The sequence below is a fragment of the Grampus griseus genome, assembly GCF_964374135.1.
Source record: "Grampus griseus genome assembly, chromosome: 10".
In the NCBI taxonomy this organism is placed as follows: domain Eukaryota; kingdom Metazoa; phylum Chordata; class Mammalia; order Artiodactyla; family Delphinidae; genus Grampus; species Grampus griseus.
In genome coordinates, this window is record NC_139004.1 from 64,080,903 (window position 1) to 64,107,316 (window position 26,414).

The following is a 26,414-nucleotide window of genomic DNA, read 5'->3' on the forward strand; positions in this document are numbered from 1 at the left end:
CTCATCTCTGGATCCCTGCTTGCTGGGGAGTCACGGCCTAGTCACCTAATTTGTCCACCAAACCGACTGTCTGCCTCTTGATCTAGTAACCCAAATGATATCTGGGGTTACTGCTCGAGATGTGGCAACCCTGGTATTTGAGAAACTCTCATTTCTGTCACTAGGGAATCACTTAAGTGACCAAGATAGAGATTCTCCTAATCTCTTTCTAGTACATGTCTCTGGATGGGGTTGCCTTGATTCAAAGTTCGTTTCTCTCACTGGAACTAGATCTGCTGCAGTCTACTTGCTTGTCCTGGTTGTTCCCTCCTCTCCAGGTCTGCTGGGCAAACTCAACCCAGAAAGCTCAGTTCCTATCACCTTTCCATCATCCCTGACGCCTTCTTAGCCTGACCCAAGTAGTTAGACACGTTGGCCCTGATGTCATTGTCTACAGCAATTCTCTATTGGACCACAAGACACTTGAGTGTACAGCTCCTCGTGCAGAGGGAGGCTCCCTAAGGTGGGGAGGAGGCATAAATGAATGAATGGCAACCATCGTACTCCCACCCCAGAACCGTGGGTCTGGAGCTTCCTGCAAAGTGGCTGACTTGCTGAGGCTCTTTCCATGGCTTCATGTTGCCACTGGGAGAGTAAATACCAGTTTGAAATACAACCTTTTCTAAGCAGAGGGCCAGGCAGGACTTTGCACTTGCCTGTTGCCAGAGGCACTAATGCACCCTCCAACACCATCTCTGCTTTCCTGTAGCTTTTTTTCTTTTGGCCTTATGTACAATTCTCTGTGTTGCTCTTCTCTGTGTCTCCTTGACTCTTGGGTGATGGCTGTCAGAGTGGAGGATCTTGGTGTACATGCCTACCTCCTCCTTCCTGAGGCCAGTCTTTGTGGGAAGGAAGCCTCACAGATGGGTCCTTTGGTGCCTAGAGCATGACAACCACTCCTGTGTTTTTCACAAGAAAGGTCTGGATGGGGGCCCTTTTCCCATCCCTCTGTTAAAGCTCTACTTACCCCAGTTTATTAGCTCATTTTAATATACTTTGTGAAATATTTAAGTATATCCTTTTAAATTCAATTTTTGAATTAAGTAAAACAAGCACATGGTATAAAATAAAGTTAAAATATGAACTATCTCCTTCCTCAATGACCATCTTCCCTTCCCTGGAGACAGATTCTGTTACTACTTTCTTCATTTGGGGATTTTAAACTCAACTGTTGCCATTCAGTTTCATTCTGATCCTCCCTAGCAGATCTCACCAGCAGTTTCAGAACCGAGCACAGCACACCTGGTTAGGTGACACCTCCACAAGACAGACAGCAGAAGCTCATCAAGGAAGTGGAGTGTGACTGCAACAGCAGGATTTGGCATCAGATCTGTGTGACGTTGGGAGAGTCAGTATCCTGTCTCATGTGTGAAAGTGGTAATAACCATACAGTGTCAAATGAATGTGATATATATATTTTTTTCTGAGCACAAGGGCTACTAGGGTAGGCATAGAAACTGGAGTGAAAGGGAAATTGACCTCTCTCTAGAGCTTACACCCATGTCCCCACATTCAAGTCTCATGCATTTGGGCATCAGGGATGCTTTGAGGCAATGGCTTCTGCATGCCTCTGAAGTTCCCACTGGGTTTGGCAGTACCAAGGCAGGCACAAGGCCCATTGCCATGGCTACAGCCTGCCGCCCTGTGCATAGAAAGCCACCAACTTTGCCAGGGGGCTGCTGTCCAGGGCATAGCTGCTCCTGTTGCCGTCGCTGGGGGCATACTTCAGTCTGAACAGGAAGTAGCACAGTTCCTGGCTTTAAGTCCTCAGTAGTAACCACTACCATTTTCCTGTTTTCTTTTTTTTGGGGGGTATGCGAGCCTCTCACTGTTGTGGCCTCTCCCATTGCGGACGCACTGGCTCAGCAGCCATGGCTCACGGGCCCAGCCGCTCCACGGCACGTGGGATCTTCCCGGACCGGGGCATGAACCCATGTCCCCTGCATCGGCAAGCAGACTCTCAACCACTGCGCCACCAGGGAAGCCCCATTTGCCTGAGTTTTTAGTTTTCTTAGTGCTCTAATTTGTCTTATTCTGCACAACCATACTATTAATGTTTTACTGGTCATTTTACACACTTGCAAATGGATGCTGAGATCATGCTAATGAAGTGGTAAGGCCAGAATTTGAACTAAGATCTTAATTTCAAATCTTTTCATTTTAATATGGAGGCTTTTCATTCTTGCTTCTTGATTTCAGAAGAGGAATCAGGATGCAGAGGTAGGGCCTCACTTGGCTGAATGGAAGCCCAGCCTCTCGCCCTGCCCACCACTTCCACCTGGGTGTTTAAAAGTTAATGCTGTGTTCTCTTAACAGAGTACAACACAGCAGTCCAGACTTACATTCTGTATCAGTCAGAAAGGGACATCTAGCATGGCTTCTCTCCTGCCAGTGTGCTGCATAGACACCTGGTTCTGGGCTGCAGGGCAGTCAGCTCTGCGACATTTTTGGTGATGGGCTGCTGGGAATGGTCCTTCTTGCACCTTTACCAGAAGAAGGGAAGAGCCAAGGGGTGGGGGCCTGAGTTCTTTGTGCTGACCACCACCTCCTCTCTCTGCAAGTTCTGGATTCTCAACTTGCACAAGTGCTCTCATCTTAGAAAAAGACATTACAACCTGGAGGCGGTCATCTTGTTTGGGGAGTGGGTCTGCTACAAAATTGGCAAGTCCCCTGAACTTCATTACCCCAAAGCCAAGTCAGCTGGGAGAAAGCCACACAGCCTCAGACATGGAGCAACCAGGCTTGTCTTCTTGCAGAAAAGTCCTGCTGCCTCAGCAGGCAACCTAAGTGCTTCTCGGGAACCCCACAGTTAACACAGAATAGGCAGACTGGAACAAGGAATGCCACAGTCAATTTGGATGGCCGTGGGAAATCCATTAGTGTCAGGGCCAAACCAGCCAAAGAAATCAAGAGCCCCGCCCACTTCCTAAACCCTTCAGGACCACCTGATAGTGAGGGAAGACAGCCGCAGAACCAGAGTGGGAGGTGTTTTCCTTCGTGTCACAGCTGTTTGACAGTAGTGGTGACTGTACTGTATTCAGGCATGGTGATTTTGCTGAGGCCTGCAAAGGCTGTACCCTAGGGGTAGGTGGTGGTGTAAGGTGGCTGCCAGAAATCAGTCACCTGGCTGCTCCCTATGCATTTGGAGGGGCCTGGAAAGGCCTCTGGGGGCAGTAAGGAGTAAAGATGGCTCCAGTTCTACAGGGCACGCCAGGAGCAAGACAGGGGACAAGACAAGGCTCTCTTCTGCTGGGGTCCCATGAGAGCTGGAATAGGGATGGGTGGTCCAAGAGAGAAGTAGCTATAATTAATTTTGGAAACTTTGTCTAGGTTGATTTATAGAACTCTCTCCTTCTACCCTTTTAGTCACCCTTTGGGTATGGCAGTCCTGTCTCAGCTCTGTATTAAGGAGTTCAGGATCAAAGATGCTTCCTAATGACAAGAGTAGTGGCAGGGCTAAAGCGAGCCACAGGGAAATGAAGTTCAGGGGAGCTGTTCACAAGGAGGTCCAACGTCAAGCGTCCTGGGCTTGAAGGCAGGCAGCATTTCCTTCAAGAATGTATCTTTCCATCTCCTTCTGAAAGATGACTTCAGTGGAGATAATCCATTAACAGGGGATCAAGGTGCTTTCACGTTATTCCCAGGAAGAAGTCCCCCTTCAACAATAGTGGAGCAACTGAATAACAGCTATGCTCTTGGAACTGTAGAAAGCAGGAGCTTTATAATAAAAATCACAGGCAGAGGTTTGCAGAAAGAACAGGGGTTAGTTGGCATTGGATACATTGGGTATCCAGATGAAAGAGTTCTCTGATTATTCAGATGGAGGTTTGCAGGAATGAAAGTCAACCCTCAGGTTACCAAACCTTGCAGGACAGAAATCATGGAAGAACATCCAATTCACAGACTAATATACACTGTCCCCCAGAAAACAACTGATTAGGCTGTTCCTTTTACTTCATGAACACTTGGCACTATCTAAACTATTTATGGTCTGGTATCCTCCAGACCATACACCTTATCCCCCATTTTTCTACAAAAATGTAAGCGGTCTGGAGTACAGGGGCCTTGCCTTACCTTATTCATAATAATGACTGCATCCAAGTTTTAGTGCCTGCCACACAGTAGGCTCTCAAATGTTTACTAGACTAACGGGCTCACAGAATGACTGTCAGGAACTGCAGAGAGCTTGCTCTACCATACAATCTTCTTAACCAGTAGTTCTCAAAGAGTGGTCCCATGACTAGCTGCATCAGGATCTCCTGGGCATCTGTTAAAAAGGCAGAATTTCAGAACATACCCCAAACCTGCTGAATCAGAAGCTTTGAGGATAGGGCCCAGAAGCTGTATGTTAAACTCGCAGGTGATCCTGACCTGCACTGAAGTTGGAAAACTGCTGTTCTTAATCGCATTTGGGGGAATCATTCCACAGGAAGGATCTGAGGAACCTGTGGAAACCTGGTTAATTGTACACGTCTTGGTTTGCTCTAAAAAGAATTCACACTCAGGTTTATAAACCAGTCTTCAGACTGAATCAAGGATTAACTTTCCTCAACCCTGAGGGAAATGTAGGAGTCCTGTGAGACCCAGCTGGCTCTAGCACTCTCTTCTAGAGGGAAGAGTCGAACAGGTCAGAAAGCACAGCACAATCGGGTGACACACTTCCGTGCAGAGCCAAGTGTTCACCTCCTGGTAGACACAGAATCCGCTTCTTTTGCTCCACTGGGTTCACAAGCATCTTGAAAGCACTGGTTTCCGTTTTCTGCACAGGGCGTGCACCTGTGGGTGCTCAAAGGCTGTCCAAGAGAGCGTATCAAAGTTCACAGAATCATCTGCCCTCAATGCCGGCCTCCAACTTGAGGCTGTCTAAACTGCAACCTGACAAACATTCTCTACTGCACCAAGCAGAACTACTCCTCTCTTGGAGGTGCCAGGATGTTGGCCACCCTTCCTGGATAACTTCTACTCATCTTTCTCCACTTAGACCATGGAAATAAAAAGTGGGCAAGGCACATCAACCATATGTTCCTTAAGCCTCATGAAGGTGAGAAGGTGGTCAGTCGGTCAGGAAACCCGCACCACTGAACATTAATTGATGACCAAGACCAGGTGAGGCTGAGTATTTAGACTCTTCTTGGGACACATGAAGAAACTGGTACATGAACGCAGAGAATGGGACTAGAATCCAGAAATGATGTTCCATTTATTCACTGAAAAAGAGGGAGATTAAGCCTTCTTGATGAACTTCTTCCAATCTCCCAAAACTCCCTCTCTTCACTTTTTCAAAATAACACATTGAGAAACATGTTTGTACAAAAACCACATATTATTCCCCCCTCACAAAATCGGGTGGCTGTATTACAGGAATGAAACCAGATCAGACATAAAAAGTCACCACTTATACTGAAACATAACAGTGTAAGAATTCAGGTATTCTGTAGATTACCAGCATAGTAAAAATACTTCCACCTGGATCTTTTAAATTTGAAAGTGATCACATTAAAGACCTGAGGTTACAAGAGACCACAGTATGAACCAGAATTCCATTTTCTTTCTAAGACCTCAGTGGAAAAGGTAAGTATTTGGAATGAATTTCCTTTGGGAAAGACTGGTGTGAAAATAAAACCCTGGCCATTGTCAAAAGGCACGGGGGTCTTTCTGAAGTCAAAAGCAATGGAATTAAACTCCAGTAGGAACAAGCTCATTTCCACTCCAAGAGTCCAGAATAAACTCAAAAAAGGAACAAGGTCTCCTTGGTTCCAGTACTCTGATGGTGACCAGGGCCACCTGGTTAGAGGTAACACCTGAGGGTTTGAAAGGCAAATCTTAACTGTGGTTTAATTTTTTCCTTTTTTTTTTTGCTTTCTGACATTAAGGAAGAAAGTTCTAGGGTGTTTTATAAACACCTTCCCACACCCTCACATATGTAAAGCTTTATAGAATATACAGAAAAGGTATCCAAAAGATGTTCCACTTTGCATTCTAAATGAAACTGCCACTTGAAACTGTGAAGAAGCCAGGTGCTTTGGAAATCAAGCTCTACTCAAAACACCCTTTCCCCACCCATGGAAAGACAGAGGGGAGGGAAGAAGGACAAGAAGAGAACACCAAGAACTCTTTAAGTCACTCATCAGCAGGGGTAGAAATGGGCTCATATTAAGGCATTTTTGTGGCTCTTCCTCTGGAATGGTATTCCACTCTCCTAGCCCGAGAACCTCACCCTCAAAGCATGATGCTCTGATTGCCAAGTGAGCTCCTTGGTACCCACAGCATCTCCTTGACAACCCTGTGATAGATGGAATGTGAGATCTCAGACAGGGAAGGGAGAAGGGATGAGAGGCTGTTGATCCTGCCCCACTTCTCCAATCCCACCCCAAACCTAAAGTACCGCTTCACTAAATCCTTCACCCTGGCTACTGCAAGAGGTAGTTTGGGGACTTGTACCCCCAGCCAACCTAATCAAGTTCCATGAGCTAAAATGTTTATCAGCACTATCTACTTACTCTTTTTTTTTTAAGGTTTTTTTTTTTTAAAGAGGGAGAAAAAAAGAATGCATACAAAGCAGTGAATAGTGGGCTACATTCATTGGGTGGCCGTTGCCCTAGACGCCCAAAACTTTCCTGGCTAGTCTAGGAAACTAAGGAATGCCTCCCAAATGCAGCCCTCAAAGCTCACACTGCCCTCAGAAGAACAAGCCCCCCACCCCGCCCCCGGAATCTAACAAACCATCTGCATAGAAAACCAGAACCAGTGGGCCTGGGGAAGAAGTGGATCTGTTCTAATGCTTGTGCTCTCCCCTACCAGGGACTAAAGGGGGATGTTCTGCCAGGCAGGCTGGAGGTTCTCACAGTCCTCACTAGGGATGAAGTCAGTGGGATCCCTTTGCCCATCTCTTTTAATTCTGGTGCGTCCATGTGTGGCAAAAGTCTCATGAACCTTCACCATCAGCACCATTCTTAGCTCAGATAAGCAGAAATAAGGTCACTTATAATGCCTTAAGGTTTATCCCTTCTGGCTATCCCCTCTGCCCATCATTATTTTTTGGTTCCTATTAACTTAGGATGCTCTCCTTTAAAGCAATAATGACCCATCCCCCCCAAAGAAAGAAAAAGATAATGATTATAAAGCATTATCCATAAAAGCATAAGACAAAGCAAAAAAACTGCAGGAGAGCAAAAATGACAGACATAGAAACACTACTGTTGATAGGACCTGCAGATAAACTGTCAGCATACCCCATACCAGGACAGGGAGACACTGGGTATTTTTAGGATGACCAGGGCACACTGTCACCACAGGCTTCCCCCTGAGTGTTGGAGGAGGACCTAACACAAGACGTGTCAGAGCACGGACAGGGGTGGCAAGAGAAATGGGGAAATAAGGGATGTGTGCTTGGGGCTGCAAGAATAAAAATCCTGAAAGAAACCCAAGGAAGCTGAGTAACACAAGTCCTGTCATCCCCACTCCAGCTGGTGGCGCTGGGCGTGGACGTCCCCTGCATCTTCTAGGCTAGGGCGCAGCCGAGGCTGGTGGGCCTGGAGCGGGAGGCGGAGGGACTCCATCTGTAGGTGGTGGAGGAGGTGGCTGCTGCTGCGGCGGAGGGGGATCTGCAAACACATCCAGAAGTTAACTCATCATTGCTGGAAACACAGGGGCTCAGGGAAGAGCCCATTTAGAGAAAAATGACTTAAGAAGGTTTCTTTATCGCCTGTGAGGCACTGCTGCCGCTGCGATCTACGTGGCGCAGGTCCATCTGGACCTCCAGGTCACTGCTCATGTTGCCTCCCCTGACCCATGAGGTTGGGGGAGTGGGGAGGTGTCTGAACCTGCCCCAATCTCCTTCAAGGCCCACCCCTTCCAAGAATCACTCCAGACCTTTTCAAAACTTAATTATATTTTGATTTTATTGTATTTTAATGGTTCTCACTGCTAATTTTATTTCTTCAGTTAAATGATAAGCTCCTTCCTGGGCAAGTTCTGTGTCTTCTTTTCTTTCTCATAGTGCCTAGGCTAGCTGGGCACAAAATAGATTATCAGAAACTTCTTGCTGATATTAACTATCTCCAGCAGGGCCAGACAGCTTCACTTGAGACAGCTGCTGACAAGTTGGACAGTCCTGGGAGGCCCCACAGCTCCTGAACTGCAGTCCTTGGATTTTTGGCCAAAACTAGGTCAGGTCCTGAAGGGAACAATTAGTATGAGTGTCTGGGGCTCTTTCCTGTTTCAATTTTAGCTGCTTTTCAAAGGAACCCCGGATATAATTTAATCCAGGGATTTTTTAAACTAGATTTTGCCGGAAATGAAAACATATGAAACAAATAATTAAACTGCAGCCTTCCTTACCAGTCAATTCACCCAACTTTCCCCCTAGGAGATTTCCACCAAACTGCTAAGGCTCTTCAAAGCATTTTGAAGCCCACTGATCTAATCCCTTGTGTCATCTTGCAGTGGAGGAAACCAGGGCCTGGAGACGGGAAGCGACTCGCCTGATGAGGCCTGCCCAGTGCCCTGGAGCCAAGTCAGCGGTTCAGAATCCCTGAAATTCACTTGTGGCAGGAAGTGATCGGGAGCAAACCTTCCACATTCTCAAGGTGCTCCACTGAGGGCCCTTTAGGATGGAATCCTGTACACAAATCGCGGGTTACCAGCAGGACATGACCGTGGTAAAGACCAATGACATTATCTCTGCAAAGGGGATGGGCAAACTGGTCAAACCTCCTTATCAGCCAGCACATTTGTATACTGCCTGTAAGGCGGCAAGGCAAGGATTTTCTTGCCAAGGAAAAGAGGTACCCACTAGACTACAGCCTCTGATCACTGACTCAGAGATACCTTTTTCTATTGTTGTGATCCTATACTGACCCAGCTCAATTGCTGTCTTTCTTCTGTGCAGCTACTTTGTCCTTGGACCCTGTGGGTCCAATGAGAAAGGAGATGTACCTCTGTCGATAGTCCCTGCCTCCTGGCCCTAGGAAGTCTCCCAGAGAACTACAGTGAACTCAAGTCACTTCACAACCTCGCGTAACTTATGGTAAACCCTATACTACTATCCACTTGTTCATTTCGTATTTTCCCAACTAAAGCTCCTAGAGGCCAGGAATTCCTATACATCCTAGCTCTGTATTGTGAACAGAAGCTAACTCCTCCTCACATACGTGACTTCTAAATGGACCTGGGATCACAGATGTGGCTGGGAACATGGCCACTATCGGCTGCATTTTGGGATCATTACTCCTGCTCTACAGGAGTAAAGAGCAGGCCAAGCTCTGATGCAGTCCTCTGGAGGCCAGGGTTGGAGTAGAACAAGGGCCCCATGGCAGAAATGAGCTAGCTGGCTTTGCACATACCACCAGGCAGACATCGTTCAGCAGCATCTGTGCCTTCTCCATGGAGCCTGCTAAGACCTCAAATTCCTTCTCAACACAGCCCTGAATACTCCTGCCTTAGTCTAAGCAGCCACTGCAAATATATCAAAATGGCTACAAGAAACTTACTTGTTATTCCTGCCCTAAACCAGATCCTATTCTTTTTTTTTTTTTTTTTTTTGCGGTACGCGGGCCTCTCACTGTTGTGGCCTCTCCCATTGTGGAGCACAGGCTCCGGACGCGCAGGCTCAGCAGCCATGGCTCACGGGCCCAGCCGCTCCGCGGCATGTGGGATCTTCCCAGACCGGGGCACGAACCCATGTCCCCTGCACCGGCAGGCGGACTCTCAACCACTGTGCCACCAGGGAAGCCCCTATTCTTTTCTTTACACCTGCCACTTTTAAACCCTGAATCCATAAAAGGCTCCTATAGGGAAAACAACTACCAGTAGCTCCGTATGTCTTCCAAGATTCAAATTACATAGGCTTAATCAGGAGTGGGCAAGGCATGCCCCTGGCCTCCTAACAAACCCTGGAGTCACGAGTGCATGTCACGAAGGCTATGTATGGCATAAGAGCCCGACTAACTGGGAGCACTTTGCACTCATCACCTGGGTACCTGTCCACCAGGGGTACTGAAGAGGAATGACTAAAAAAACAGTCTTTTGGAAACCACTCTCACAGGTCATACTGTCCATGGACCTGTCAAACCCCAGAGAGAACAAAAAGCCTGCCTCCCTGTGTATAGCCCTCCCTAAAAGACCCGGGGGTAATACATCTCCCACCTTGCTACTTACACATGCCGTTAGGTGCCGTGAGGGGTACCCGGGGTCCTAAGATGTTTCCTGGGATTGGAGGCATACCAGGAGGGGTAGGGCCACTCCCAGGGGGGTGGATGTTGGCTGCAACGGTGGACATCATGCGGCCTGGCATGGGCTGCCCAGACATCATGGAACCTGGACCTGGTATCTGACCTGTGGAGGGAGATTTAAAGTACTGAGGTAAATGTACTAGGAAAAAAAGGAATCAACTCACTGCCCGAGACTGCTAAATACAGACAAATACCTAACCCTCCAAAACAATTAGAAAGATCAACAGAGCAATAATCTGTAATAATCTCTCTGTCCAGCTTTTAATTTGGGGTGGGGTGGGGGGACAGAGGGATAATGGGGCAGATCTGTGAAGTGAATGATTACCCCAAACCCTGCTATAGGTAGACAGTAGCTGTAAGAAACAGTTACCAAACATCCTTAAAAGAAAGCATTAATTCTGGTTAGTTTGGGTGAACAATGGATTGTCCAATATCTTCCTGAGGACACAAAATGCCAAGCAAAGACCACAGGGAGTGGAAAGAAGGACTTTAACAGCAAGTCAGCGCACAGTCCAAGGACTGAAGCTCAGTCCAGATTGAGCTTCATGCACAGGCTATGTGGGAATGTGTATGCCTGAAAGGGTATTGATCAATACTGTGAAATCACAATTAAAAAGGGATTCTAATTGGAATCCTCAAGTCCTGTTCACAAAAAAATCTCTCCCTCTCTCCCCAACCAGGAAGCACTGGCTCTGGAGAACCATGGTGGGGGAGACATACGGGAAACAGGCAACTCCTTCACCTCTTCCTCTTGCTTTGATGTGCACAATGGGAGACGCTAGACATAAGGACCATGAAACACCTCCTGCATTCAGTTTCACACTGAGTCTTTAGAACTTTCAGCAAACTTTTTCTGTAGAGCCAGACAGTAAGTATTTGGACTTGGCAGGCCATATGGCCTCTGTCACAACTATTTAACTTTGCTACTGTAGTATGAAGGCAGTCAGACAATGTGTAACAAATAGGTTACCGAAACATCTTTGTTTATGGACTCTGAAATGTGAATTTCACATAATTTTCATGTGACATAAACATTCTTTCAAGTTTTCCCCAACCACTTAAACTGTAAAAACCATTCTTAGCCTATGGCCCCTACAAAAACAGGAGATAGGCCAGATTTGGTTGCAGTTAGCCAAACCTCCCTTAGATATGGTGGTGGATATGTATTAATTCTTCAACTCAGCGGTCTGGCTCCTGGGCTTGGCTTTAAAGAGCCACAAACAAAGGAGAATTGTTTAATGGGCACAAACCAAGGCTGAAGCTATATATAAGGACAAATCATAATCTCTACAGAATAAGGAAAGAGAATCTATTGTAGTTTTTTCTTTCTTTCGTTTTTTAATCTAGGGACATTAGCACACCTATGTAAGGTCAACTATATGAAACTGAACACAGGCTTCTAGGCATAGTCCTGAGACAGCTGGAAATAAGAACGCTTGAGGTTCAAGCTTGGAAGATGGGACTACCAGACAGCTAACTGGCAACTAAAATATATAGAGCAGTACTGGAGATAACTCAAGTGAAGAATTCTCTGTCAGTGCTTAGAAAAAGGCCTGTCTTAAGACAGACACACAAAGCTTCAAGCCTCACACCATCCATTTCCAGTGTCTGTTCCATGAGCCAGGACTCAAAGAGCAGAGCTTTTCACTACAGGGTGTCAAGAGAACCCCAGTGAGATACAAGATTCAGGAAGAGAAGTGGTCCACTGTCTTTGGGGGACTATTTTTTAAAAGCATAGGGAGGCATCAACCTTATGCCTCAGAATGAAAAGAACAGCAAATTTTGGGTCCTCTGGCCCACCTTCCTGTGCTCTATAATGCAATCATGCAAAAGTACAGCAGAGGAGCCCCAGAGGCCCATCTGCTGGAGGACAACTTGATCAAATCACCTCAGAGAAAGCAAGAGCAGGTGCTGGGCTGAGACTACCACTACTACTACACCACTGAACTTCAGTAATTAAAGCTGGGTGCCTGTGCCACAGTGCTAGGACAGATTTAGGCTGTGCTGAAGAGTCTATCCACGTAGGGAATGACACAAGAGATAAAAAAACAAATGCCAAGTATATTACAAGCCATACAAAGGATGAGTACACATGAAGGTGTGGCAGGCAAATCAAGGGAAAACTATGGAAGAAGCAAGTAAAAGAAAATAATACCTTCTGGTTAACCAAGAGCAACTTGTGAATGACTTGAGACTTTGGATAATGTGTATATAAAGTGAAGGAGGGGAATTAGGAACAGGATAACAGCAGACTATCCTAAGCACAAGGCCTAGCCTGAGTTACACAATCAGAACATAATATGAATATTGTTCCATTTATACATAGCATCTTCATACTCGCCATCCCCTCTGAGGTAACTGCATCACCTTATTATCTATCACTTGCATTTCACCGAGGAGTAACAAGCTCAAAAGGTTATTAAAAAAAGTGCCCAGGCTACAGAGCCAAGTTGTCCACGGTTGGTTTGTCTGACATGAATCAAAGCAAAGGGGACCGGATGAGTCACACACACAGAATGGGGTGAGGGACTTCGCCCGGTAAGGCTACAGGGGACTGGGTGAAAGGTTCTGGAGAAATGAGGAACATGGGCCTGATTTTCTGTGTGATGGAAAGCTTTAAGAAGGGATGCAGAGGAGTCTGAGCCTAGAGCAGAGGAAGAGAGCTTTTGCAGAGAAGTAGGGGCTGCATGAGGGCAGGATAAGTAGATAAGAGTTGAGAACAGCACCCTACAGGCTTCCTGGGGATGGGTAAGAGAATGAGGAGGAGGGGTGAGTATGAAGCTGAGAAGGAGAAAGAATTCGGGTTTGGCACCTAACTGGCATGTGGAGTGTAGAGAATGGGGAAGGAATTTTGCTTTGGGAACAGGAGGTGTGGAATTGGCTGTCATTCCAGTGGAACACAGAGATGGGGTGAAGGGAAGATACAGAACTCTCAAAAGTTTCCAATGGGCAATAAGTAGCACACACAGAGCCTTATTATTCTAAGAATCAGGGTCTGTCCTCTGTAACTCTCCCAGTTTCCTTCCTACCAAACACCTGTGAGGCCATTACTAAACACAATGCTTTTTTTCCCCCACTCTCTGAGTCTCTACTAATGATTTTTTTTTTTTTTTTTTTTTTTGCGGTACGCGGGCCTCTCACCGCTGCGGCCCCTCCCGTTGAGGAGCACAGGCTCCGGACGCACAGGCTCAGCGGCCATGGCTCACGGGCCCAGCCGCTCCGCGGCATGTGGGATCCTCCCAGACCAGGGCACGAACCCGCATCCACTGCATCGGCAGGCGGACTCTCAACCACTGCGCCACCAGGGAAGCCCTACTAATGATTTTTTGATGGTATTCCAGGTGGTGAGACAGGGCAAGAGGAGATACTTTTGCTGTTGTTGGGGACAGGAGGCCTAGTATGAAGTCCAGACCTACAGAATCCCAACCTGGAGATGAAAGAACACTTTCAATGGACTTGCTGTGATGAATGGAAGCCATTCACTAGAACAGATAATACGGCCCGTGTTTATCAATGGGTGCAGATTCCCTCCTTCTACCCAGTTCAACCTGGACAAGAGGCCTTGAGCAAGTCAGGAAGAACATTTTGCCAGCCCGTCTCAGGTCTCTCTCTCCAGAAAACCAACAGCAGAACACTGAAGAATGCCTTTACAAAAAGGCCAGAAAGAGTACTGAGTAAGGGAGAAAGAAAGAAAGAAGGAAGAGCATAGACCAGGTGTGTGCTAAGTAATAAGACACGCAACTGTTCAGTCCTAACCAATGTCGTCCACAACAGTCTGACAGAGTTTTTATACTTTGATGTCTAGAGCAAGGTGTGGGTTGTCCAAACTCCTGGCTGACCAGTGAGCATCCCAGTCAGAAAGCCACCCAATACCATTCTCGACAGGGAAAGTGAAGATGAACGTGCCTGGAAGCTGAACAGTGCGATCTCACTTCTACTTCACGCCAACCCAGATGTGTGGTCTTGGACAAGTCATTTAGGATGCCCGGAGCCTCAGTTTCCTGAGATTATTATAAAGAGTGATGCTAAATATCTGCTGTACTCTCTCTGTATGATCAGGGAAACTGTTTATTTCTTATGGTGCCTTATTATGTCACTGGCTCTGCCTTATGAGAGGCAGGGCAAATATTCTCATTTTATAGACAGTAAACAGAAGCTCAGAAAAGTTAAGAGACTTCTTTACGGTCACAGAACTTGTAAGAGGAATGAGATCCAAGTCTTCCGATTCTAAATCCAATTCTCTTTCTACCACACTATTCTGTGCTCAAATGAAACAGTTCCTGTGAAAGGACTTAATATAACAGTCAGCATTTAAAAAAAAAATCTGAGATGTAAACTTTAATTCCAAACACCATGTTTTCTTCTTCACTATATCAACAATAAGGAAACTGCTCTGCTTCCTGCAATACATAATTTTATGAAATATACTTTCCAGCACCTTGCAGTGGGTTGGATGGTGGCCCCCAAACAGATAATGCACACGTTCTAATACCTGGAACCTGCAAATGTAACCATATTTGGAAAAAGCATCTTTGCAGATTTAAGTTAAGGACCTTAAGATCATCCTAGATTATTCTGGTGGGCCCTAAATCCAATGACAAGTGTTCTTATATGGGACACATGGAGGAAAAGACACAGAGGAGAAAGAAGGTAAAGATGGAGTAAAGAGAGATGTGGCCACAAGCCAAGGAATGCTACCAGACACCAGAAGCTGGAAGATGCAATGAACAGACTCTCCCCTAGAGCCCCTGGAGGGAACATGACCTTGCTCTAGCAGCTCCCAGAATTGTGAGACCTACATTTCTGTTGTTGTAAGTTACCACATTTATGAAAGGGGAAAACAAAGACTGAGTAGCTCACCCAATGTCATAAAGTGTATAAATAAGGGAGCCCAGCTCTGACCTGGGTACTCTGGCTTCAGATCTGGTGTTTGCAATACAGTGCACTCTGAGGATGAAGGTCTGGAGGAAGGGGGCCCATCTGTCTTCCAGCAGACTATGTGACACAAACCCTGCTGCCAATAAAGTGATGGGTCAGGTATTCAACCCACACCTAGCTCCAGAAACAATCTGGCCAAGAGGAATCACCGGCACATGGACACAAGGTGATAACTACCAAAACACACTGGGATAAGCCTTGCAGGCTCGGCTGTCAGGCCCATCAGTGCTGTTTCCAAAGCTACCTGCTCAGCGGCAGCGGCCCATTTACCTATTTCCCTATATCTTGATGGCAACAAGCTGGGATAGAATAGCTTTAGGGTTTTCCAAGGCTATTTGCCCAACAGCTGGAAAAAACCTTTCCTTTCTCTTGCTGTAAATCCTGAAGCTTTCTGTAAAACAAAGTTCTTCTATCCTCCTGTCACAAACAGAGCCATAAAGCCACTGGGGTATGGGTATTTAAGGTATGAGAGGACAATGGCTCCTTGGGAAAGGTGGCAGCAAAAAGGAAGAACTAGAAGAAAAACCATTTACTTCCACTGTGGGACTTTGCACAGACAAACATTTCTCAGGAAAGCAAGAAGCACCAAGAGTGAGGCAATGCCCCTGTGCCATCCAAAGGTGCTGGTGTGCCTATAGCAGTGGATTTAGAGGACAAGGAGGGGACAGAATGTTGCTCTGAGTTGGGGCCTGTCACTTCCCAGGCAAAGACAGTTGTCTCATGGAATCCTTCAGGTTGTTAGGAAGGCTGAAGTAAGGGCCCAGTTTCAAGATAAGGAAACAAAATCTTAGAGAGGCTATGGAATTTGTTTGAAAGTCACAAGGAACAAGAGACTGAGCTGTCTGACCCTGAGGCTCATTCTCCTTTCCTTTACACCACCCTGCCTTAAAAGGGTATTTCTTTCCGTGGGAAAGCCGATTTCTCTTTTTTTAAAAAATAAATTTATTTATTTTGTTTTTGACTGTGTTGGGTCTTCGTTGCTGTGCATGGGCTTCCTCTAGTTGTGGCGAGCAGGGGCTACTCTTTGTTTGGTGCTTGGGCTTCTCATTGTGGTGGTTTCTCTTGTTGCTGTGCACGGGCTCAGTAGTTGTGGCTCGCGGGCTCTAGAGCGCAGGCTCAGCAGTTGTGGTGCATGGGCTCAGTTGCTCCACGGCATGTGGGATCTTCCTGGACCAGGGCTCGAACCCGTGTCCCCTGCACTGGCAGGTGGATTCTTAACCACGGCGCCACCAGGGAAACCCAACCCCTGTCCTTTTGAAATCTAAATGTCCTTGGGTTTTCTGGTTTCTGATATAGGTCTCACCACTTTTTTTTTTATTTTTGGCTGTGTTGGGTCTTTGTTGCTGCACGCAGGCTTCCTCTAGTTGCGGCAAGCGGGGGCTACTCTTCATTGCGGTGCGCGGGCTTCTCACTGGGGTGGCTTCTCTTGTTGAGGAGCACGGGCTCTAGGTGCGCGGGCTTCAACAGTTGTGGCACGTGGGCTCAGTAGTTGTGGCGCACGTGCTTAGTTGCTCCGCGGCATGTGGGATCTTCCTGGACCAGGGCTTGAACCCATGTCCCTTGCATTGGCAGGCAGATTCTTAACCACTGTACCACCAGGGAAGCCCCTCACCACTTTTAAATGGATGACAATGTCTGAAGGCATTTCCATTAACTCTTAATAAACATGAAGAAGTCTGACCTACAGATACCTAAAATGAAGCGGAGCAGGCCTTACCAAACAAAATAAAGGGTGTGTATATGTAGTTTCCATTAAAAAAAAATTCAGGTGTTTCCTTTTCCAGTAGAGAGGAAGGTGAGAGATAAGAGAGATGTGGCTTCAGAACAGCAGTATCAAAGCATATACTGGTGGGAGTCTGACCTACATACAAGCTTTTTTTTTTTTTTTTTAAAACAGCAGGCATCTGAAGCCTGAAAAATGGAAAGGTTTGCTAAAATTAGGCTTTGCCTAGTGGAAAAATCCCTCACACTCTCAGGTTTATTAGATCTTATACTAAAGCGTTAACGGCCACCATGCCTAAAAGAATATTAAGGATTTTATTTTTATTCTTTGGGATGGGAGAGGCAGGTGGGTAAGGAACACAAAACTAGGAGAGGGAACCTATGAATTTCCAAGCTTAAGCATACTTCATTGCTGTTTCTAACCATCCATGACACACTCTCTGGCTGAGTATCCCAGAGAACAGAAATAACAATCGGGGCCAAGCGAGGGGGAAGCCCAGGCTCCTCGGAGATTGCTCCTCCCGCAGCAGCTTCCGGGGGGCACAGACACTCTTTGTTGAAGACTGTGCCCTCACTGTTCTCTCTGTAAGGATAACCTGCTACTCCGGAAAGTGGCACAGCAGCCTTGTTATCACATCATGCAAGCAGGACCAAAGGCACCGCAGATAATAAAGACTTGGCTGATGTGACGAGCTAGTCCTTTTCCCTCTTCAGTGTGGGGCTCCGAGTTGGGTGGAGAGGGGAGGCTGGGAAGTGATGAGTAGTTGTAATCCTTTCCTAAGTAGTATTTCCCACGGGGAGGGTTCTGTAAGTGGGTCTAACTTGGGGGCTTAAAAGTCAAGTGCCTAATGCCTTGCTTGAAATTTCCTTGAACAACCAATATTTTACTAACTGATGCAAAATATTCTAGTTTTATTATTAAAACGTCTAACATCCCTGAGTTCTCATCAAACCAGATCAATTCCTACTCTGATTTTTCTTAGGCACTTCTAAAAATTCTTATGTTATTAATGAGGAAACCATAAAGATATTTAAACCAACATGTTCTTTTCTCTCTGCTTTTCACACACAGAGACACATAACAAAGGCTTCCCCAATGCAGGTGGCTCACTCCAGATCCATGAGGCACTAATACTCAAGAGTGCCTCATTTACTATTTATTTTTAATGGAACTTTATTGGAGTATAATTGCTTCACAATACTGTGTTAGTTTCTGTTGTACAACAAAGCGAATCAGCCATATGCATACACGTGTCCCCATACCCCCTCCCTCTTGAGCCTCCCTCAACCACCGCTCTAGGTCATCGCAAAGCACCAAGCTGATCTCACTGTGCTACACTGTTGCTTCCCACCAGACAACTATTGTACATTCGGTAGTGTATATATGTCGATGCTACTCTCACTTCGCCCCAGCTTCGCCCTTCCACCCCACGTCATCAAGTCCATTCTCTTTATCTACCTCTTTATTCCTGCCCTGCAACTAGGTTCAAAAGCCCAAGGGGAGGGCAGAGCTTACACTGCACTTACATACTAGATTTTTAGGTAATCTTCCTGTAAATACACCTGGCCCTCTGTTCCTCCGTATCCATGGGATCTGCATCCATGGATATAGAGGGATGACTGAATTCACTGTACAGTGCCATTTTATATAAGAGACTTGAGAATCCATGGATACTCATGCATCCCCCATTGGGGCTGCTGGAACCAATCCCTGGTGGATACTGAGAGATGACTGTAGGTGCCAAGGCCCCTGGAGGGTACCCCCTGCAGTCAGAAGTGTCCTCCTTGCTCACAATCAAGAACATCTCAGGACACAGAAGCCACTACCCAGGCCACTCTCCTTGGTTCCCCATGTGCTGTCATGAATACAATGGTCCAGGGTATGGGCAAGGGATACCATGCATGTGCTCAAGAACTGATGGCTGTCATGACTATTCACCTTGTGCCATTTAGAATGGCGGTCTTACAGGAAGAACCAGTAAGCCTTTAATTTAGGAACCACTTCATGAAATCACTGTTTTTCAATTTAAATGAAAAGACGACATGTAGTCCTGTGTATTTTATGAAGAGCAACAAAACCTAAGGGTGGTATAAGGATGGCTATGGCCACCTCCAGTTTCCATTTGCCAACTTTATACTATAGATTCTTCCTTTGACTATCTGTTTGGTGGAAACAAATCAACTTGGGACACTTTATCACAGATAAGAACAAAACCTACAAAAAGCTGGAGCTCCCAGGTGAGTTAGGAGTAGGACCAAATAATAAAAGCCAAGGAGGAGAGACAGCAGCATACAGATGGTACTCTCTATACAAAAATTCTAAGCATTTGAATGAATTAAAGGGGTGGAGGGGAGGACTGCAGAGGTACAAACTAAATGGAATATGTACAGGTGTCAGTTTATACTAGCCCTGCTGGTGCCTGGGACCATACGTGTTTGACAGTCTGGCAGATTCACAACAATGAGCCATATTTCAATGGGCTCTACCACTAACTGATGGCCAGTTAAGTGGAGAAAGATTACATGTGATTTATCTACAAAATTATTTAAATTCTAAGAAGTCAGAGAGCTGGACAAATTCACCACTCAGTAATATATTTGTCTTGACTTTCTTCTCACCACTTCCCCAACCTTGCTGGCTTTCAGAGGCTGATTTTTCTCCTTCCTTCACACACCATAAATTCCGACCAAACACCAAAACCTAGCAAACTGACCTGGATAATTACCCTCAGCTCCTAACATAAACGTTGTGGCCCGCTAACTTTTCTAGAACCTAGGAAATATTAGTTGGAAGGACCATGCTCCCATTTATTAACTTACACCTGTGGCAAATAAGAGACTAAAGCTCTTCTCCACCTAAAACACTACAGACTCCCTCACTTGCTTTGATATATAAGGCCTCTTTAGCCAATTTCTAGAATATGGTGTACGAGACTCAGCTGTTACAATACAATCAGCCTTTTCTGAACTGTCAATATTAAGAAAGCTTTTAATTATTGGGTTCAATTTATTTTTCTTCATTTTACTTTCCAACACACCTGATTTTTACATTCAAACTCCAAAACAATCTCACAAAAGGGGCAACTATGAAAAATGATTACCTTGAGCTGCTGGAATTCTCATACACTGCTAGAGAGAACGTAAACTGGCATTATCATTTTGGCAAAATTTTGGCAGCATCAACTAATGTGAATACATGGATATCCTAAGACCCACTCTAGGGACATAACAAATTCCACCACTTAGGGGCGCACATAACAGAAATCTATACCTATGTCTCCAAAAGACATGTGCACATGCATGTTCACAGCAGGAGTTACTATTCGTAATAACTAAAATGGAAATGAATCAAATGTCCATCAACAGGAGAATGGATTAATAAATCATGGTAGAGCCCCACAGTAGACACGTACAACAAGAAGAAAGAACAGCAAGAGCGAAAGACACGTACAGCAAGAGTGAAAGAAGGCAAACAAACAAAAATCAGTACGTGATTCCATCCAGATAACATTCAAAACCAGCCCAGGGACTTCCCTGGTGGTGCAGTGGTTAAGAATCTGCCTGCCAATGCAGGGGACACGGGTTCGATCCCTGGTCCAGGAAGATCCCACATGCTGAGGAGCAACTAAGCCCGTGCACCACAACTACTGAGCCTGCACTCTAGACCCTGCGTGCCACAACTACTGAAGCCCTACAGCCCGCGCGCCGCAACTACTGAGCCCACAAGCCACGACTACTGAAGCCCACGCACCTAGAGCGTGTGCTCTGCAACAAGGGAAGCCACTGCAATGAGAAGCCCGCGCACTGCAATGAAGAGTAGTTCCCACTTGCCGCAACTAGAGAAAGCCCACACGCAGCAACGAAGACCCAATGCAGCCCCCCGCCAGAAACCCCCCAAAAAACCCAGCCCAACTAGTCTATGATGTTAGACCTCGGGACAGTTGTTACCCAAGGGCAGGGAGGAGACTGAGATGGGTATGAGGGGGCTTCTGGGTACCGGTTACACAGGTATATTCTCTTTGTTAAAAATCATCAAGCAAAATATTTATGGCTTGTGTATTTTTCCATATGTACACTACATTTCAATAAAAAATGTTTAAGAAAAGAGGGACTTCTCTGGAGGTCCAGTGATTAAGACTCCACGCTTCCACTGCAGGGGCGCGGGTTCGATCCCTGGTTGGGGGGACTAGAATCCCACACACAGCATGGCGTGGCCAAAAAAAAAGGGAGGGAGGGAAGGAGGAAGGGAGGGAGGGAGGGAGGAAGGAAGAATAGTTTTTTAAAATAGATTTTAAAAAACACTCTCATCATACACACAATGATCATTTTCTTTAAAATTCACTTAAGAAAAGCCTATTTCTGTGAGAAAGTAAAAAGAGAAACATAACCTATTTTTATTCTAAAGGCTATTTTATGAACCCTAGTTTTTTACCACTGTCTCCCTAAAAGAAGAGATGTATCTGAGTCTGCTCTAAACCCTCTTGGTTCTCCATCATGGAAGGTGGCATTGTGACATCATTTTGGAATAGAAGGAGCCCAGTATGAATCCTGGCTCCACCATGCAGCAAGGTGACATGGCCTTGGCATGCACCAGCTCTTCAACTGTAAAGGCAGGACAATGAGAAGTAAGCAAAAATACTGGGGGTGAAGGGCCTGCCATACAAACATCTGTTCTCACCAGGATGTAATTTAGAAAAAAAAGGGAGAAGGGTATCTTTTCTAAATGCAGATGGTGGAGCTCCTGAGAAGTTCTCTGTGAACAGTTACTGTGGATGATGATGCTTTAGCACCATTAAGAACCAAATACCAAGGAGCCACAGCGAACCCCCTCCTAAACATTTATCCCAAGAGTTTTAGGAATTAAAAATTTAAAATAACTGTTTCTGAAAAATCACTTTGTGATCATCACTCTGTTATGCATTCATAGCTTTTAACTTGGAAGAAAATTAGATCTCACAAGGAGGTTTTAAAATCCACTCAAGCAGACAGACAGGAAAACTGAGAAATAAAGTATCCTGTGTCATGAGCCTGGCAGACTTCTAAAACCATCTCCACAAATGTCATTTAGATCAAGTGGCAAGTGGGACGATGGTAGCAAATTCCACAACTGCAATTTAATAGTGTGTGTGAGTGTGTGTGTGTGTGCATGCATGCGTATGAAAATGAATGATTCCCAAAGTGAACCTAGCGCCATTTTTGGGTCAAGGCAATAAGAACTAATATCTAAACATGTTTGGGGTTGTAAATTAAAAATTCATGTTGGTAACACAAGTTGTCAGATCATAGTTTTTTCCGTCATGGCTTCCTCAGGCAAACATGCCTGGTTATTTCCATGAGATTTAGAAATTCTGTCATTTGAGGAAGTCAGGGCAACTGACATTAGTCATGTCGGGAATCTTCTCAGGGCTCCAAGGGTCTTTCTATTTTTTATTTTTTTAAATTTTTATTTATTTATTTATTTTTTGCGTGGGCCTCTCACTGCTGTGGCCTCTCCCGCTGCGGAGCACAGGCTCCGGACGCGCAGGCTCAGCAGCCATGGCTCACGGGCCCAGCCACTCCACGACATGTGGGATCCTCCCGGACCGGGGCACGAACCCACGTCCCCTGCATCGGCAGGCGGACTCTCAACCACTGCGCCACCAGGGAAGCCCGGGTCTTTCTATTTTTATTTCAGCTCACCTCTACACGCCTGGCCAGAGAACATGCATACCTCCCCAGAAAGCACAAATTTTGGCTCTGGCAAGCACTTGACACATGGTTATAAAGTACCTATAAAAATCTTACAGGGGGCTTCCCTGGTGGCGCAGTGGTTGAGAGTCCGCCTGCCGATGCAGGGGGACACACGTTCGTGCCTCGGTCCGGGAAGATCCCACACACCGCGGAGCAGCTGGGCCTGTGAGCCATGGCCGCTGAGCCTGTGCGTCTGGAGCCTGTGCTCCGCAACGGGAGAGGCCACAACAGTGAGAGGCCCGCGTACCGGAAAAAAAAAAAAAAAAAAAAAAAAATCTTACACGAAGACTGTTACTAAAGCAATACAATACACAGCACACAGCCATACATATTACCCTCTAGGAAGGGAAGGAATATTGCGGGGGGTGGGGGGAATGCTGAAATTAAAGGTATATTTTAGGTTTAATGATGTCAGTAGTTAAGTTTGAAAGAATCGTGAGCTTGACTTTCAAGGTTGTTAAAATGTGGTGAATAGTTGCCAACCTGAAGGGGAACCCGTGAGCTAAAAGATGGGACAATTTGAGCATGAAAATGGGTAAGATCCATAATAGATTGAAACACATAAAAATATAAATTCAGGGCTTCCCTGGTGGCGCAGTGGTTGAGAGTCCGCCTGCTGATGCAGGGGACACGGGTTTGTGCCCCGGTCTGGGAAGATCCCACATGCCGCGGAGCAGCTGGGCCCGTGAGCCTTGGCCGCTGAGCCTGCGCGTCCGGAGCCTGTGCTCCGCAACGGGAGAGGCCACAACAGTGAGAGGCCCGCGTACCGCAAAAAAAAAAAAAATAAAAAAAAATAAAAAAATAAATTCACAATACTAAACACATACACACACAACAGAAAAAAAACCCTTATTGGTAACCTTTGGAGACTGTGTGTGTGTGTGGGTGACTTGGCAGAGGGGTTGAACTCATTATTAAATAATAAATAAATAAAGGGAAATAAATAAAGGGAATTTATTTATCCCTGATACATAAAGGGAAAGGATGAAGCATTTATCCAGCCTTTCCTGTAAGGATTGATTTTCAGGGTAACTAAATGATTGGTGAAGAAAAGCTTTTTAAATAAAAGAATCACTGCTAATAAATGTAAATATATTTATAAATATATAATAAATACATTTATTTACATAAATAAATAATAAATGCACATTTACATAAATAAATGCATAAATAAATAAATGCAGAAAGAATAATAAATTTAGAAATCTTACCATTTTGTAACACTTGGTAAAATAAATGATCTAGGAAGCAACTCTCAATGGCAGGTAAAATCTTAAGTGAGTCTAATGGGGAACTCTGGAACACCAGAACCACTGACCAATCTGAACGCCACCAAGAAAGAACCAACATTACAGGAAAAATGCCTGCACCGCCAAAGTGAACTTGAACCTACTAAAATATCCAGCACCATCCTGTGGTTTATTTATGGGAGACGTGTGGGAGGGAGGAAAGGAGGGGGAAGGATATGTGAAATGACACCATGCACTTTGAGTGCATGATCGGGTACAGCCAAACACATGAATGGCATTTTAAAAAAGAAGAAAAAAAGGGAGGGTGAATTGTTAAAACGTTAAAATAGATTTAAGAGAACTATTAGCGAATTCAAACAAATGAAGCATTCAAAGACATTTAATTAATGTTATTAAGAATTATGGTTACTTTTGTTGGGTGTAATATAGTAGGTTATGTTAAAGAATAAGATTTCCATTGGTTAGAGATACGTTTTGAAGTCTCCCACACCAAAGCGAGGAGGAAGAGATAAAATGTTGATAATTCTGAAGCTGTGCAATAGGTATTTGGGGGATTATTATGCTATTCTCTCTACTACTGTCTATAGTAGAAGATTTCTATAACAAAAAGTTAAGAATGCCAGAAAGGTGATGATCGTTATCATAAGAGTTCATTGTGCTATTCTTTTTGTGTGTGTCTATCTTCGAGAATGTCTATAAATTAAAAAAAAAAAATGTAGACAATCCAAGGATGAATTTTTAAGGATCTCTGGGATATATTGTCGACCCACCCAAGAAAAAGGCATAATGCCAAGAGGACCCTGGAAAGAGAACATGGCAGGCATTATGTGGTGATGGCTATAAAAGCAGATTCACTTGTGTGTAATATCCTAGATGACAATGGACATTCTGAACAGTTTTAGTCAGAAATCACCGACAGTGTGGTTTGCCCCCTCTGATGCTCTGTGCCACAGGGATGACCCCAGACTGAGTGGTGAGCAGAGCATTCCTCTCACCTGGCTGAGGTGGATGAGGCGGCGGCATCTGGTGGTGCATCAGAGGGTAGGGAGGGGGCTGCTGATGAGGCATCATGCCAGGGTGCCCTGCTGCTCCCAGTGGTGCCAGGCCAGGTCCCCCTGAGTGCTGGTGTGCCTGTTGAGGGTTCTGCCCATGCTGCTGCTGTTCCATTTGCTGTCGGGCTCGCAACTCAGCGTATTTCAGCTGTTCCATGTGGAAGTTCTGGCGTTCAGTAAGCAACTGCTGCCTCTGTTGTTCTAACTATTAAGAAAAGGAAGGGGAAGAGAAATGAAATCCGGAGAGTCTTTCACGATTGGATGCCAACACAGGATATCTACATGATGCCTAAGTTCCACATAGCTCATCACAGTTACATAGTCACCTCCTCTCCTGAAACAACCACAGTGAGAGAAAGGGCATTATTTCCTGAGTAGAATGAAGTCAAGTTCTTCTCTATGTTAAGTATAAGGCCTGCCTTTCCTTGGAACCTTCACCCAGTGGGGGGCTATTATACTCAGGACACTTGTAATTCCCTCTGTTTGGCGGGCCTTCAGATATTTAAAAAACTGTTTCCATGACTGCCTTACTCTTCCCCAGGTGAAACAAGCCTCTCCTGTCCTCTTAATAGTTCCTTAGATACTAGTATTTCAAGTCAAACCAACATTTCCAGGTGCTCTCTTCTGCATGTGATCCTTTTGGTTACTATTTTAGAATGTGACACCAGAGTTAAATCCTCTGGATGAGTGGACGTGGCCTTAGCTGCAAAGATACACATTTTCTATATGGAACTTTGGCAGTACCATTGTAAATCTTAGCTTCCAAGTACCCAAAATTATACTGGGTGACACTTTCACAGCATATTTTAGAAGCTTAAATAAAAACTTACATGAATCGTGGTTTGAAGAATATAAGCATTTCAATACTCAAGATAATCTTTCTGGGGGCTTCCCTGGTGGCGCAGTGGTTAAGAAAACGCCTGCCGATGAAGGAGACACGGGTTCTATCCCTGGCCTGGGAAGATCCCACATGCCACGGAGCAGCTAAGCCTGTGTGCCACAACTACTGAGCCTGTGCTCTAGAGCCTGCGAGCCACAACTACTGAGCCCGTGTGCCACATCTACTGAGCCTGCACTCTAGAGCCCGCGAGCCACAACTACTGAGCCCAAGTGCCACAACTACTGAAGTCCGCGTGCCTAGAGCCCGTGCTCCACAACAAGAGAAGCCATTGCAATGAGAAGCCCGTGCGCTGCAACTAGAGAAAGCCTGTGTGCAGCAACGAAGACCCAACAGAGCCAAAAAATAAATAAATAAAAACAAATAAATTTATTTTTAAAAAAAGATAATCTTTCTGGGACCCAAATTAAAATACAGAGAAGTTAGGAAATTCAGAAGCCATATGCCTGACACTAGTGCAGAAAACGGAGCCCACCTTAAAAGCTATGAAAACTAACTTAACCCAGGGTTGACAGAGAAAATCACCTTTAACAGGAATGGAAATAAAAATCCA

At 45.5% G+C, this 26,414-nt stretch overlaps 1 protein-coding gene across 4 annotated transcripts in view; it reads right to left on the reverse strand.

The window, feature by feature from the left end:
• Positions 1-5,226: 5,226 nt before the first annotated feature.
• Positions 5,227-26,414, reverse strand: part of SMARCC1 (SWI/SNF related BAF chromatin remodeling complex subunit C1) — a gene marked incomplete at its 5' end in the record, with an annotated part of 180,427 nt that continues 159,239 nt past the window's right edge. For 2 of the 4 annotated variants that reach the window (XM_082663017.1, XM_082663016.1), the window contains 3 exons: positions 5,227-7,643; positions 10,198-10,374; positions 24,907-25,168. In XM_082663017.1, the coding sequence (XP_082519143.1) occupies positions 7,546-7,643; positions 10,198-10,374; positions 24,907-25,168 (537 nt within the window). In that variant the 3' untranslated portion in view covers positions 5,227-7,545. Of the gene's footprint in view, positions 7,644-7,964; positions 8,216-10,185; positions 10,375-24,906; positions 25,169-26,414 lie in introns of those variants that run through there. The other 2 variants (XM_082663018.1, XM_082663019.1) reach the window with 2 other exon arrangements.